The sequence below is a fragment of the Psammomys obesus genome, unplaced genomic scaffold (genome assembly GCF_907164565.1).
Source record: "Psammomys obesus unplaced genomic scaffold, mPsaObe1.curated_primary_1811, whole genome shotgun sequence".
Classification (NCBI taxonomy): Eukaryota; Metazoa; Chordata; class Mammalia; order Rodentia; family Muridae; genus Psammomys; species Psammomys obesus.
The window spans coordinates 4,296,619-4,313,393 of record NW_026586550.1 but is presented as its reverse complement, the minus strand read 5'-3'; the positions used below and the strand labels follow the sequence as shown (position 1 = coordinate 4,313,393).

Here is a 16,775-nt window from a genome sequence, read left to right as displayed (position 1 = left end):
ACAAACTGCATTTATTAAGTAATAATATATTTCCCATGTTAATATGGGACACACATGAGCATGCATAAACACATAAAATAACAACAATCCAGTTTCCAGTGGGCTTTTGGAAACACTGAAAATAGCTTGTGAATCTTATTCCTACTCCGGAATTCCTAGGAGTCAGGATCCTCTGGGTTGGACACTATTATGCATATATTTACGTGACTAGAAGGTATTTGTTTAAGGAGCGACAGAAAAATTAAAGCGGCACCAGGAATAAGCTCAATTCCTAGCTGCCTGCAGAGCCAGCAGGGTAATTAATAAAACAAACAAACAAAAACTCTGATCATCAAAGTTAATTATGAAGACATTGCTGTCATGGGGGAAATCACCTGGACAATGACAGAAAGTCAGATAAAGTTCCAGGAACCAGAGAGGAGACTTAGTGGGTGCTGATGCTTGTCCCCGAGCCTGCTAGCCAGAGCTCTGTCTCTAGAATCCACATGGTAGTAGGAGAAAGTGAATATTTGCAAGTTGGTCCTGAACTCCACATGTGTACAACTGTGCATGCACAAACACACAAACAAATAAATAAATAATAAAAGTTTTTATAGAAAATTCCAAATGCAAAACCAAGGCATTAAGAACAAGCCATAAAAGCCAAGGGCAAAGCTGCAAGAATGGGTGGAGGTAGCTACAAAAAGATAGATAAAGGAAATGAGGAAATTAAGGCAAAGGAGCCCATGGTGGGACTTGGAATTAATTATTAATTAATTCCAAAAGAGTGTGGAGACTAATTGAGCAGGCTCTGGTGCCAGTTTGCCTGTGTGTGAGTTACAAGTAACCCCTGCCAAGTGGACATAATTTTACAGCACAGATGCTTTATGGAACAGCAGGGGAAACACAGCCTCTATCCTCTCTTGCAAGCAGAGACTGTTTAGCCAGGTCAGCATGCACAATTTACTGTCCTGGTTCTGATGGTGACCATAGCTAGTTGCCCTGGCTAGAAAGACCAGGCAAGAAGTCCTCCATTGAGATAAAAAGTAGATATATAAAATACCCAAAAATGAAAAAAATATAAAACTTTTTGTATAGAAGAAACTGGCAAAATAGAAAATAAAGAGCAAGGCTATAAAAAGAAAATAAAAATTCCATTTGATCCTGAGTGTCATCTTTAAATATGCACAGTGTAGCTGGTACTTGGGCATCATGTAAGGCGACATCAAGGCTGCCTTGGAGAACAAAGAAATTCAAACGATATTTAAAAGCATGCAGGAAATGGAGGCATTTGGGCTAAGTGAAAATGTCATGTGGAACATTTTATGTTAACAAGCTGCTGCTGGAAGCGAATGTAAAGTCTCTGGGCTGGAGAGGAAGCCTCAAATCATGAAAAGGGTGTGGGTAGGGGGAAATAGCAAGGCTGATCTTTGAAAGCACTGCAGTGAAATCAATTTTTGGAGCAAGTTGGTCAACAGTATGAAGCAGGAGCTGGTAGAAGACAGCCACAGGGTAGATCAGGCACCTTGTTAAACAGTGAGGAAGAGGAAGAGAGAAGGGTGCTGGGTGGGGGTTAAGTTCTCTCTGGAAAAACAAAAGTGCTGAGACCTAAGGAAAGGAGGTGAGGGAAAGTAAAACAAGATGGAAAAAGAATGAACATTTGGCCTTATTACTTTGATAGGAAACAAATATGTAATGGATTGAGTATTTGTATAAATATTGGGGGGGTGTAATAGGAAAATTTAAATGTGTAACGTGTAGTCTCCTTTATGATATTTTATAGGAAGCCAATATGGTCTGATTTCCAGATACATGTTAGTATGTGGCTGTATCTTCGGATGCTGTGCAGCCACCTACTCCAATATGGCCCCTCAAAATTCTCTGTGGTTCTGGGGCTCTAAGCAGCCCCATACTCCTCTGATGTCTTGGGTAATACGATTTCACTTAGGCTGACAATTTTAACTGTGGACCATTAGGTGTTCTGAAGATTCTTGACTGACAGCTTGGTCTTCATTGTGCTGTTCTAGCTTACCAGAGTTCCTGTGGAGTCCTGTGGGCAGTATCGGAGCTGTGGCGAGTGTCTTGGCTCAGGCGACCCCCATTGTGGCTGGTGTGTTCTCCACAACACGTGAGTACCATTGGCCGCTCTCTGCTGTCTCCTGTTTCCCTACAGCCGCTCTCAGCCTCCTCTCTGTGCTTCCATTCACTCCCTGTGCACACTTCTCATCCTCACCCTTCCTTCAGTCTACCCTTTGAAAGCTTTATTGCTCTTCTGTTCTTTCTGGGTTCACTTTAACTTATCCAGTTCCACTAAGACGTATAAGGCAATAGCACCATAGAATGATGACAGGTCAGAATATGGCAGTCACCCTGGCAATGACACCCTGAAGAGCCACAGGAAGACAGACTCCTGGACTTGTCCAACCTCAGTTTGCTTGACTTTTCAGCAGAGCATCTCCCCTCCCCATGACACAGGTCTTTTCCCCCTTGTGCTTCCAATGGGGAGCAGGGGGATTCCATTTATTCTCCAGAAGAGGGGAGAGGACAGTCACATTAAAGTGGAAGCAAATAGTAACTTAGTGAACTGAGAGTGGCAGACAACTAGCCAGGGGAGATCTCAAGATCATTTTAAAGGTGTAATTAATTTTTCTCTGACGTGTATCAGTGTTTGGCCTGCATGAACAGTGTCTGTGCACTATGTGTGTGCTTGGTGCTCACAGAGGCCCAGAGAACGGTTCAGATCCCCCAGAACTCGAGCTGCAGATGGTTGCGAGCTGCCTTGTGAGCTCTGGGAATTCAACCTGGGCCTTCTGGAAGAGCACTTACCCACTGAGTCATTTCTCTAGTCCCAAGATTTTTTTCTTCTCCCTTCCTAGAATACCCACCAGAGTTAGACCCCATTCCAATGAAATTTGGTCTTACTTTAACTACAGCTGATTCCTTTGGCCCCCTGAAACCTGATATGCTCTGAACTAACCACACACATTATAAAATAAGATTTTAGTCTTCCCATTAACAGCCTGATTTACTTGGTACCAATGACATTTATTGTAATTTTCAGGCATTTTAAAGTATAAGAAATTGGAGGTGAGATCTTGTCTTTCTCCTCTTTCAAAGGCAGTAAACACTCTCTTAGATTCTGACAATTAAAAACACTCTATTTTCTTATACAGTCTTTCCAAGAGAACAGCCAACTTCCCTATTTCTGGGTGTTGGACATAATGAGGACTTGAGTCCCTTAAGAAAAGGCCTGAAATCTGTTAGGTGTATTATAGCAAAAAGAATTTGAGAACCACTGAGACACATGCTGAAATACACACAACTCAGAGCAGATTGGAAGCTGTGCTCAAGTGTACTTCAAGGTCATCAATAATTGTGCAATGGAGCCCAGGATTCCCTCCCACAAAGGAGGGTGGAGAAGTGCATTTAGAATGTATACCAGCTTGTATCAAGCCAAAAGAGGGGATGCTTAACTTGTAAGGGAGAAGGAGATACATTTCTTTGTCCTGCATGGCAGTATCTCTCAGAAAAGGAATGAATGCTTTCTCAACCTAACGCCTTCCTTGGGGACTTAGAAGCCACCTAGCCTACTGTTTTGTAGAGCATGCCTTAGTAGTCATAGCATATACAACAAGTGTCACTGGGGCAATCAGAAAAGCTGGCACCTCCCTGAAATCCCTCAGGACCAAATCACAGGTTTCGCTGTCCCTGTTAGTTTGTGTCATGATGCTATCTATTCCAGCCCCATGGGACACTGATCTCAGTGAGAATTCAGGCCACTGAGACTTTAGGAAGATTGCGAGGGGCTAGAGTGCCTTACCACCCAGCAACACATCTGGGTTTAGCAGGTCTAAGAAGAAAAATGCCATGTACTACTTTTTGAATGGCCTTAGTTTTCCCTTGTATAGCATAATACCTGACTCCCTATGGTAGAAAACAAAGGTAAACTAAAGCCAAAGGATAGTCAGGGTCTTCATAAAGCAGGCCACCACACAGGAAAGGTAGCAGCTCCAGTCTCCGCTTGCCATAAAGGAAACAGCCATGGACATGACTATGGTGTCTGACATGGGATTTAAATCCAAATATGCCCAGCATCCCACACACGCACTTTGTAGCCTGGAAAGGGGGATGCATGGTTTGCCTACTTCACTGAACTATAGATGAATGTTGAAGGCAAGCACTTGGGCAAGATGCTTTGTGGTTAGTTGAACACTGGCACATCAGGTAGAGTAGTCAGTGATCTCATAGAATACAGCAATTGCTGAGTGTCCTTCTTCTTGTACTTTGGTCAACTCCAGTGATTTTCTAAATGGTCCTTGAATGGTGTGCCTGAGTCCCCAAGGATGTCACAGTTTCAAGCTGTCTTTGCTTAACCAGCAGATGTTCCCGCTGCTTTCCCTTACCTTCTTTAGCCTGGCGTCATATCTCATCGCAGTTTGCATATTAGATATCAGCCCTTCCTAAGCACTGGCTCCCAGAGAACAGGGACTGTATAAGGGTTTTATTGTCTGCCTTCCAGCACTGAGCTGCTGCTTCTGGGGCCTCTCTGTGCCCAAGAAACCACAGTTGAGAGCTACTATGTAGGTACGATCGGGGAGTTTGTAATGATTGCTGAAATTAGTGCAGTTTAGGTATCCTGTCTTGGAAACCTGTGAGGCTGTAAGTACAACTGATTCACATTTCTAATGAACTGAAACAAGTTAGCAGAATGTCATTTCTTTCTACCCTATCTGGGACCATGTGACTCAAGCCATTCCCAGTCTGCATATGGACATAGATGACATCAAAAATGCCATGAAAACAAGCTTGGGAGCCACTAATAAATGGTAGCAATTAGCTGAATTTGAAATATAGAATCTTCAAATATTGAGCGTTGACCATACATAACACTGTCTGGAAGACACTTGGCATCTACAGTAAGGAAGAAGCACCGTGGCTTGTCATGGTGCCAACTTGAGGATGTGATGGGGGAAATAAAGGCTGCTGCAGTATGAGTTCAGGGCTCTCTGCAGCTTTGGGTACTGTTCTCCATAACATTCAGCTGCTAGTGAAGCTCCTGAACATGATGGCAGGCATACAGTGACACTGGAACAGTGCCCAGGGTGTCTGGTAATCTCTGTAGTTGGACACAGCCCATGAGGTCTCAGTTCGCACAGCCTATACTGTCTGATCACTGAACTAACTACTCATCAGGTCCTTCCCCTGGCCTCTCAGAGTTAATGACTAAAAGTAGCTCCGGCACAAGGTGGGTGAACAAGGGTAGGTTCTTGGCTTTCTAGGATGCCTTCCATCAAAATACAATTTTAAACTTGTATAGGATAAAATGCATGGAACCAGAGAGTTCTGTCTGAAAAACTTTAACATATACAAACTCAGGTATCCCAGGTAGACATCGCTGCCTCCATCTAGAAGGTTCTTTCATCCTAGTCAGTGCTATCTATGGGTCTTGGTTCAAGTCAAACACAGAAGTTTCTCCTCCTGCCCTGCACTGGCCTGTCCTTTCCAGTGGGCACATTATGGACATGCATGATTTAGAGAAACAACAGAAAGGACATGGGCAAAGCATAAGAAAGGGAAGGGCAAGGTAAACAGAGTTAATTTCTATGCTGGACATGATGCTAAGCTCAGGGATGCAAAATGACCAAGTTGTATTGTCTCTGAGCTGAACTTTCTAGGGGACCAGGCCTTCCCCCCAACCTAAAGACAGGGTTTCTCTGTGTAGTTTTGGCTGTTCTGTATTTGTGCTGTAGCTAGCCTCAAACTCTCAGAGATCTGTCTGCCTCTGCCTCCCAAATGCTAGGATTACAGGTGTGAGTCACCACAACCCAGCTGGGACCAGGCCTTTGATGCAATGATGGTGTCAGCACATTTGTCAGGCTTCCATGCTGGACAAGACTCTATGCTAAGTGAAAGTGGCCCTTGCTAAGTGGGTGGGCAAGGACCACCCACTTGATCTTCCTGAAATAGTGATCTTCATGAAGTCTATGGCAAAGCATAAAACAGGGCTGAGTCTGTTTTCATAGTCATTTTTGACAGCCTTTCCTATGGTTGTAGGGAGTAAGATGATGGTGGTGGTGGTGGTAGTGAGTGAGTGTGTGTGTGTGTGTGTGTGTGTGTGTGTGTGTGTGTGTGTGTGTGTATTATAGAGACTGACAAAAAGAGCAAGAGGGTGAGAGAGTGCCATAGAGAAAACGCCAAAGGAAGAAGAAGCCTAAGGACAGGGCGTCTGCAAACAGGTGCCCATGTCACTGAAAGAGCTTTTGTACCATGGAGGTCACAGGAGGGCTGTGGGATGCTGAAGAGATGATGCATCATTTAAATCCTTCTGCTGTCCCTCCCTCTGCACTAGTGAATGTGACAGAGTGCATACCTGCCAGCCCAGGGGTAAGGAGAGGTCCCCATTTTGCACTCTTCTGCAGCCCCTGGCCCTGCCTATGGGCCTGTCTTCCTAATGACAAGGCCGGCAAACACAGAGCTGCCTATTTATTGAGCCTGCAGTTTTCAGCCTGCATTCCCAGGGCCTGTCTCTCTGTGTGAGCCCACCTGTTCTAATTTGGGCAAAATGGAATAAAAGTCCACAAGCCCAGTCTGCTTTTGTCCCATCACAGCTGTCTTCTGTCCTGGGCCAGGAACACACCCTCCAGGCTTGGCAGGTCCCCAGTCCCCTTCCATCATCCCCTGCCTTGGCATCATTCCCAGGCAAAGAAGCCTATCTTTGTCTAGGCAGGTAACGAGATCTCACCGCCTGTGGCACATCCTGCTCATTGATTGGCCCAGGTGCTACCCTTCCCAGGAATACTCATGAGCACCACACTGCGAAGATCATGTACAGATTTACACAGCATCTCTGCCTCCACATCCTGCAGATTGCCTCTGTTAGCAGAAGGCTCAACCCACCCCAAGTATGTGACAAAGGAGTTCAGTTCTTTCTTTCTGTAGTGTCTTGGCCACACAAGAGGGAGAGAGTAGAAAGGAAGATAGATGGAAGGAGAGTAAAAACTAAAGAAGCTATCTGTAGACAAACAAATTGAGATTCCACTTCCTAAGGTCTGAATATTGATGAAAAACTGCCAGCTTACACCCATGCTGTCAAAGCTAGAGGTTCAAATGTGTAGGAAGCCACTTCTCAGATACAGCTATGATGAATGTTACCTTGCCACTAAGGGCTGGGGTCGGACCCAGGGCCTCCTTCCTAGAGCCCCTTCTCCCCTTTCCTTTCCCAGGATTGGAGTGCTTGGGCCATCCATTATCACAATCCCACCACCACCTCCTTCCTTGGGAGGAAAGTACAGTGTATTTTGTTCTCTAATCAATATCCTTGGTCATCTCTTGATAGTTTGACTCTAGGATGTGAGTCATCCCCTGCTCCATGTAAGCATGTCCCAGAGCCTTGTCTTGCTTCTTAGTTTCTTAACACTAACCTATGTTAGCCTCTTTTAGGACTGTTGACTAAAAGCTTTCAAAATCATAAGGAATTTAGGGTCTGTTTCTGCCAGCATATTTGTTTTGACTGACTTTTTACCAACGGTTATCAGACTCTAGTCTAGAGAAAAGTATCAAACTATATTCTAGTACCTTCAACCCCTTTCCCCATGGCTTACTAGCTACAAATTGATTTAAGAAAAGTTGCTTTTCTCTCCTAACCCTTGACTTCTTTCTAGTCCTGAGGGGAGAGGGGATATGTGTATGTGTTTGTGTGTGTGCCCATTCACAAGCTTAATAGATGCTGCATAATAAAAGTGTTGCAAATTAAAAATGCTGTCTTCCTGTGTAAATTAGAGAGAGGCTGTAGAGATGGCATAGTCTATAAAGGTCTTGTCAGACAAGCTTGAGGACCTGGCCTTAGCTCCCTGACTCTCATATAAAAGCAAGGTGTGACTGTATGTCTCTGTAATCCCAGAACTGGGAGGTAAAGACAGGGGGATACAAGGGGCTCCCCAGCTGGCTAACCTAGCTGAATCAGTGAGTTTCCTAATGAAGAGTCCTTGTCTCAAAAAATAAAAGATTAGTATGCAAGGGAGACATTTATTATCCACATTTCTTTCATGTTTATATGTGCACACATGTATATGTACATCTAAGCACAAACATACATATACAAACATGCATACACAAGCATATAGTTCACATATATACAGCTTTATGGTTAGCTCACCAGTCTAATATCTTGGCTCCCTGGAGGCATTCCAAAGACCAGGGCTGCGTCTAAGGCTTAAATTTACACACACACACACACACACACACGAGGGGGGTGCTCACTGGTGCCTGTACAGAGAGGAGCAGTCAAGATTGCACAGCACAGAGTGTTTCCCTATACCAAGCCTGTTGTACCTTATGACACTAATGGACATGAAGACACCAAGATGTTTGATAAAGTGCATGATGAAGCTGATATGAATCTATCAAAGTCACTGTCACAAAGTATCTCAAGTAAAAGGCAATGTCTTTCTCAGTACAGACTGTGTTAGAACTAGAATAGATCAGCTGGGATGCATCTTTGCCTTCTCAAGCTTCTCTTCCTACCCTCCTCTGCTCATCTGTCAACACCAGCCTACTACCCACCTGGTATTTCATGTTTGCTTGGTCCTGTTACTTTGTGACAGCACAGTACATCATGGTGGGAACATGTGGTAGGGAGGCCTCTTTACCTCATGGCAAAGACAGAAAAGGCAATTAAAGAGCAAAGAGAGAAATAAAAAGGGCCCTGAACCCATGTACTCTTCAAGGCGATTCCCCCAATGATCTAGCTTCATTCTACTAGGCCCTATATCCTAGATGTTCTGCCACTTCCTGATAGTGCCATAGGCCAGGAAACAAGGCTTCAACACATGGGACCCATAGAAACATTGAAGACTCAAACTATGGGGCCTCTGGAGTACCACCTGACTTCTTTTTTCTCCTCCTCCTCTTCATCTTTTCTGTTTCATTGTGATCTAAGCATAGAGCTCCTTAATGATTGAGTTTCAGTATAGGCAAGGGCCAACCCAGAGTGATGAGGATTAGGATCATCTGAGGGTGAAGATGGAAACAAGGAGAGCCTAGTGGGCCCACACTGAAGGGCCCGAGAAGACAGCCTAGACTGTCAGAGAGCCTGGTTTTTATGCTGAAATCTGCTTGGCCAGCAGCACTGGGAGTTAATATTTTTCTGTGTGTGTTTTGGAATTAATTTCTAGTAAATGCAATCACCTACTCTCCCCTTCCCTCTCGCTCATCCCCTTCCTTTCTCCATTCCTTTCCCTTCTAATTTTCCACTTGGCTGGGAATTCTCCAGCAGTGAAAGTTCAGGCTTAGGGGAGGGCGGAGGTAACTGCTTCATTAGAGAGGATAATCTCATTGGAGCCATTGGCTTGAATAATAACCCCTTGCAGGGGCCTGGGGCCTTTCTCCCTAGAGCTGTTAGAACCTCTGATCTAGGGCATTAAGGGCCCAGTGCACAGGAAGTAGAATGAAAATGGGAAGAAAGATATTTCAGTAAGGAAGACCTTAACTCCGGGGCTAAAGGGGGTGGGGGGAGTGTCTCTCCTTGGGGCCTGCTGGTCACTTGCACATCTGTGTTTGGTACAGAGGTAGTTATGGGGATGACAGAGACAAATGGCTGAGAAGTCAGTTGCATAGCACATATTCTGTGAGTCTACATAAGCACTATTTTTCCTATGTGGGAAATGGATGAAGCGGTACCCTGATGCCCCTACTGCAGGGTGGAGAACCTTGCTTTCCCAGGAACTGGAGCTCTTGGTAGGAAGAAATTCAGGAGCAGAAATGAACCCTTTTCACCTTTCCTAACTCTGGCCTGAACCACTAGAAAACTACAGTCCTCAAAAAGCAAAAGGCTTGATGGACCCCATGAGATATCAGAAGCCATGGCCCTTCCCCTGCCATTATCCCATCACACTTAAGGTCACTTGTCTGTATTTTTGGACATTTGCAGCCTCCACCCTCCTGAACCATGCAGGATGGTAGAAATGTCAAAACATCCATGATTCTGATCTTAAACGTAACTTTCTACTGAGATAGAACTGAGTTCTCAGTACACTTTGACGGCTATTGAAAAAAAAAAAAAGCTATAACCCATAGCACACTTTCACTCTCTTAGCCTCTGAGCCTCCCTTCATCTTCATTGTGAGGAAAACTGCTACAGCCCTCCCTTCTCCCTTTGATGTGCCTGATGAGCCAGCCATTCTGCATCAGGTGTAGTTTGGAGCCGTGGAAGTTAGGGGAATGATGGGCTAACAACACCAGCTAACACTTGCTGCCGACTGTGTTTAATGCACAGTTGTAACTCCTTAGCACACGCTAGCCCATGAAATAATCGGGAACTCTTAGCTGTTTGATACTGTTTTGTAAAAGAAAGACTGAGGCATCAAGATGTTAAGCCTTGGTGCTTAAAGTGGTAAATTACATGTGGCTTTCTATATTCAGCACTTGATAGAAGTGTGGCAAGATGCAGCCCTAGGAATCTGGGTAGCAGCAAACAGTGCAGGTTAGGCTCATTCCCCCCCAACTACCTTTGACCCTCCCCCCAGCCTAGGAGAGTGGTAGAGCCCACCTGTTCCATTTAGTGACTTCTGGTGACGTTTGGCTTGAAACCAGCTTTACCCCACCTCCACCCCCACACTCTTCATAATTTAATCGAAGACATTTTTTTTTTCAGACCTACTGATTACTCTTAAAAACAGGAACTTCAAAGTTAGGGAATCAGTGAATAATTGAAGCTGTTCTAGTTCTCTGGGTCTGCTGTTAAAGGGCGTAATAACACTATTAATAGCGATGTCAGTTCAGACAGTCTGGAAAAGTCCATAACATTAGCCTAATGGTTGAAGGTAATGGAGTTCTTGCTGAGGAGCTGGCCTGGTAAATTAACTTCTAAGACTTAGAGGCAGACATTCTTGTTGCGAGTGGTTTGCTCAAGCAGCCCAAGAAATCTGTGGGGACCATCCCCTCCCACCCCCAGACTCACTCCTGACCTTTTCCTCCTGGTTTGGGAGACTCTTGAATTTATCCCAGGTAGTTCAGGTTTGTCCAAAAGATATGCATGATAGTCAGGTGCTTTCTGATGGAGCCTAGAAGAATGGTGGAGAGGAAATGTTTAAAAAGCATAAGGATGTAAGAGAACTATTAAGATGGAAAGGAACATGGGTTTAATCTGCAAGGGGTCTGCCCCCCTACTTCTTAGTCTGGAAGCTTCTGGAAGCTTAGCACAGTTCCAAGGAGCAGAGGCTCTCAGTTTGGCTGGGCTTGATATGGACTCAAATCGGCTGTGACCCAGATGAAGAAGTGACCCACCCATCCTCTTCCACAGTTCCCTGACTTCTCAGCTGGGTTGTTCACAGGAAACTTAAATGGCATAGAATGCAAAGCCTTAGCACCGTGAAAGCACACAGTAACTAGTGGCCACGATTGCATTATGTAGAGTTGGGCTGACTTCTGTGTCAACCATCACCTTACCTACTGTGAAGCCCTCCTCCTGTCTTAGTCTCCCTTTCCTACCCCCTCTTCCTTCCAGGGCAGCTTAGGCTCTCACCTTTAGTGCTTTCCCATTAGTTAGCTAAACAGCTCTGAACTCAGAAGCCATCCCTCGAACTGAGGCTAATGTGCCTTCTTTTGCTCTGACTGGGAGGACTACAGCTTCCTCTAGGACTAAGAGTTGGCCCACAGCCACCAAGATCCCCTTTCTTCTTTTCTTTCCCATCCCACAACCTTTCTGGAAGGATGTTTTCTTCCCATGACCCCTCCTGATGTTGCTCCCTATCCTTTGTTACTGCTTCTTCTGCCGCTTTGTCCAGACCTCCCTCAGTATCTCCTAACATCAACCTTTTCTCTTTGGCCAAAAGATGCTAGGCATGCAGGGCTGATTTCCGGGCAATCCCATCTTGTTTCAGCTTGTCTCTCTGGAGCACCTCACCCACCTGTGCTGCACAATAAGATCCATATTCTAGAATGTCCATATCCTGGCCACTGGACACAGCTCTATATTTGTAAGGCTTATCTGACCTGGATTAAATAGTATTCCCTGAATTCATGCACAGACCTTGTCTTTATGTGCATCTTTCTCAAGCCCTCATCAGTGAAGACCGTTAAAAGCCAAGGCCATACTGGATGTGGTGCACCTGTCACACAGTACACTTTATACAATACATTAGTGACAGAAACTTTATTTAGCCGCTCCCTAGTGCCACAGGGATGGGGTTCTGATGCTGTTAGCTACAATCCTCTGTTCCTTTTATTCTCTCTGTCTCTCTCTCTTTCTCTGTCTCTCTTTCTCTCTCATACCTACCTGCATTTATCTCCATTGCTAGAATGTATGCAGGGGATTCCAAAAGCAATCAGATACTGTTTCCTCTCTTGAGAAACTCCTACTTGATAGGAGAGGGCTACTTTTAGCTCAGTCATCATCATAAAACGTAAGACATTTAGATGGGCAGCGGTGGTGCACGCCTTCAGTCCCAGCACTCAGAAGGCAGAGGCAGGCAGATTTCTGAGTTCAAGGCCAGCCTGGTCTACAGAGTGAGTTCCAGCCAAGGCTACACAGAGAAACCTTGTCTTGAAAAAACAGAAAAAAAAATCAAGACTATGGGAAACTCTAGAGTGCTAAGGGAGAAATAAGGAAGAAATTCTTATCTGCCTGGGGCTGGGGAAGGGGAATTATAGATACAAAAAAGCTAAGGTAGTTTGCACATCTCGATGGAATTAGATGGGTAAACAGGCATGGAAACCCGGACAGAACTAGATCTACCAGGCAATACAATATGTATTATGTACTATATTGCATATACGGGGAGAAGTGAGGTTCGCTAAAAAGGGTGGAGTGTGTCAGAGGCTGTGGATAAATGAGAAGTAGACTAGATATGACTCTATAGCTCTTCATGCAGTTTTGAAGGGAGTGAGGGGATCAGGATGACTCTAGTTTTTTGATGAGAATTTTTAGAGATGGCTGCCTTTCCAAAGCCATGCATGCTAGAAGAGGGCCGAGCTTGCAGAAGGAAACAAAATGAGCTCTTTAGGTTTAGATGGGCCCTAAGAGCTTCTGGGGGGTTTGCTTTCTGGCCCAACTGATCAACATTGTGTGTTCTTGCCAGGTGCACCCGGAAGGAACGGTGTGAGCGCTCCAGGGAACCCCGAAGGTTTGCCTCAGAGATGAAGCAGTGTGTTCGGCTGACAGTCCATCCCAACAACATCTCTGTCTCTCAATACAATGTGCTGGTAAGACTGGGAAGATTTGAATCCAGGGAAGAACTCTCCCCCCCCCCCAAAAAAAAAAAATCAAGGCCTCTCAGGAGCAGCTCTAGATTAGGGGTGGGATGTCAGTAAAGAAATGTCTGGGCAAGAATATTGAAGAAAAGATTCCACTCATAAGGATGAGAAAATGACCCTACCAAAGGTGATCAAGAAATACAAATTAAGGCTACATTGAGATTCCATCTCACTCCAGTCAGAATGGCAGTCATTAAGAAAGCAAATAAAAACAAATGCTGACAGAAATTTAAACTAGTCTAGGAATCATGAAAATCTATACAGGTTCTCCAAAGTCTTAAAGTAAATCCTCCCCCATGTGACCCAGATACAATAACCATCCTGGCTATAGGATACTTGAACACAGATGTTTTTTACTGGACTATTCATAAGGGCTAGTGTGTGGAACCAACCTAAGTATTTGTCAACCAAGGGATGAATAAAGAACCAAGGTTTATGTACACAAAGAAGTTCTTTTAAGTCATAAAGAACACATCCATGTCATTTGAAGAAAAATGGTGCAACAAGATCATACTATTCAGTGAATTTAAATATGTTTCAGAAAGACAAATGCCATTTTTTCTCGTGTATGGATCCTAGATTTTATAGAGAGACATAAAATCAGATATTTACATAGGACATGAAAGTGGAAGCCATAAAAAGGGAAAAAACTGAACTAACAGGAGAGTGAGGGCTGGAAAATGGAAAAGTAGTAGAGCGTAGAGTAATGTGCAGAAAATATATTATATATATTCAGGAAAATAGTATATGGGCAAGCATAACAAAAGGTGTAGTATTTTATTATACTCAAAAATCTAGGCAATGGCTCTTCTAGAGGTATCTCCACCCCTGATCTCAAGCTGTACTGTAGAGCAACAATATTAAAAATTGCATTGGCATAGAAACCGACTGGTAGATCAGTGGAATTGAATAGAAGACCCTGAAATAAATCCACACACTTAGGGACACCTGATTTTTTTTTTGTTTTGTTTTAGCAGATTTTTATTTCTTTTTAAAAAAAATATTTTTATTTTAATTTTTATTAATTACACTTTATTCACTTTGTATCCCCCCCATAAGCCCCTCCCTCCTCTCTCCCCTCCCAATCCCACTTTTCCTCCCTTTTCTCCACACACGCCCCTCCTTAAGTCCACTGATAGGGGAGGTCTACCTCTCCTTCCTTCTGATCCTAGTCAATTAGGTCTCATCAGGAGTGGCTGCATTGTCTTCCTCTGTTGCCTGGTAAGGCTGCTCCCCCATCAGGGTGAGGTGATCAAAGAGCAGGCCAATCAGTTTATGTCAGAGACAGTCCTGTTCCCATTACTATGGAATCCACTTGGACACTGAACTACCATGGGCTACCATTGTGCAGGGGTTCTAGGTTATCTCCTTGCATGGTACTTGGTTGGACACCTGATTTCTTGACAAAGATGCCAAAACCATTCAATTGAAAAAAGACAGTATCTTCAACTAATGGTGCTGATCTAACTGGATGTCACATGTGGAAAAATGCAAATAGATCCATATTTATCACCCTGCACAAAACTAAAGTCCAAGTGGATCAAAGACCTCAACATAAAACCAGATACACTAAACCTGTTAGAAGAAAAAGTGGGGAAGAGCCTTGAACTCATTGGCACAGGAGACAACTTCCTGAACAGAACACCAACAGCACAGGCTCTAACAGCAACAATCAATAAATGGGACCTCATGAAATTGAAAAGCTTCTGTAAAGCAAAAGACACTGTCCTCAGAACAAAACGACTGCCTACAGATTGGGAAAGGATCTTCACCAACCCTATATCTGACAGAGGGCTAATCTCCAGAATATATAAAGAACTCAAAAAGTTAAACAGCAAAAAAATCAAGTAATCCAATTAAAAAATGGGGTACAGAGCTAAACAGAGAATTCTCAACAGAGGAATATCGAATGGCCAAAAAACACTTAAAGAAATGCTCAACATCTTTAGTCATCAGGAAAATGCAAATCAAAACGACCTTGACATTTCACCTTACACCCATCAAAATGGCTAAAATAAAAAATTAAAGTGACAACATATGCTGGAGAGGTTGTGGAGAAAGAGGAACCCTCCTCCACTGTTGGTGGGAATGTAAACTTGTACAACCACTTTGGAAATCAATCTGCCGCTTACTCAGACAATTAGGAATAGTGCTTCCTCAAGACCCAGCTATACCACTCCTAGGCATATATTCAAAAGAGGCTCACGTACATAATAAGGACATTTGCTCAACCATGTTTGTAGCAGCTTTATTTGTAATAGCCAGAAGCTGGAAACAACCCAGATTCCCCTCATCTGAGGAATGGATACAGAAATTGTGGTACATCTGCACAGTGGAATATTACTCAGCAATGAAAAACAAGGAAATCATGAAATTTGCAGGTAAATGGTGGGAAATGGAAAAGATCATCCTGAATGAGGTATCCCAGAACCAAAAAGACACACAGGGTATATACTCACTCATTAGTGGATATTAGACATATAATATAGGATGCATCTACTAAAATCTGTACACCTAAAGAAACTAATCAAGAAGGAGGACTCTGGCTAAATGCTCAAACCCTATACAGCAAGGCAAAGAGGATGAACATCAGAAGAAGGAGGAAACAGGGAACAGTACAGGAGCCTGCCACAGAGGGCCTCTGAAAGGCTCTACCCTGCAGGGTATCAAAGCAGATGCTGAGACTTGTGGCTAACCTTTGGGCAGAGTGCAGGGAATTTCATGAAATAAGTAGGAAATAATAAGACTTGGAGAGGACAGGAGCTCCACAAGGAGAGCAACAGAACCAAAAAATCTGGGCCCAGGGGTCTTTTCTGAGACTGATACTCCAACCAAAGACCATTGATGGAGATAAACTAGAACCCCTGCACAGATATTGCCTATAGCAGCTCAGTGTCCAAGTGGGTTCCATAGTAATGGTAACAGGGACTGTCTCTGACATGAACTTTGTTCACCTCCCCTTGCGGGGGAGCAACCTTACCAGGCCACAGAGAAAGATAGTGCAGCTACTCCCAATGAGACCTGATAGACTAGGATCAGAAGGAAGGAGAGGAAGACCTCCCCTATCAGTGGACTTGGGGAGGGGCATGTGTGGAGAAGGGGGAGGGAGAGTGGGATAGGGAGGGGAGAAGGGAGGAGGCTTATGGGGGGGATACAAAGTGAATAAAGTCTAATTAATTAAAATTAAAAAGGAAAGAAAAAAAATCTGGCAATGGGTGTGTACTTAGCTATCCATTAGACAGCTTGAGATTAATTGATATGTAAGTAAATATGTAATTATAGAATTGGGCCATGTAGCAAGGAGTATTGGCAATAATCTCTTTATCTACAAAGGGAACTATATAGGTGCATTGGGAGAATGTGATAGAGATGCCGAGTTAGTGGTTGGTGTTCTCATTTTACCAGATGGAAGAGGTGGCCCATCAGCCAGCCTGGTTCTGCTCAGAATACTTCTAGCACACAGATCTCCTAAGTGTTTCCACTTCCTGGGACCAAATGCACTCAGATCCTAGTGGGTTTCTTTAGTCTGTCTCTACCTTCCACTG

The 16,775-nt window shown here is 44.0% G+C and overlaps 1 protein-coding gene across 1 annotated transcript in view; it reads left to right on the top strand.

Moving 5' to 3' along the window:
- Plxna4 (plexin A4) overlaps window positions 1–16,775 on the top strand; it is a 446,010-nt gene that overhangs the window by 339,171 nt on the left and 90,064 nt on the right. The window contains exons 5-6 of the mRNA XM_055602031.1: window positions 2,007–2,107; window positions 13,056–13,179. Coding sequence (XP_055458006.1) covers window positions 2,007–2,107; window positions 13,056–13,179 — 225 coding nt within the window. The remainder of the gene's footprint in view (window positions 1–2,006; window positions 2,108–13,055; window positions 13,180–16,775) is intronic.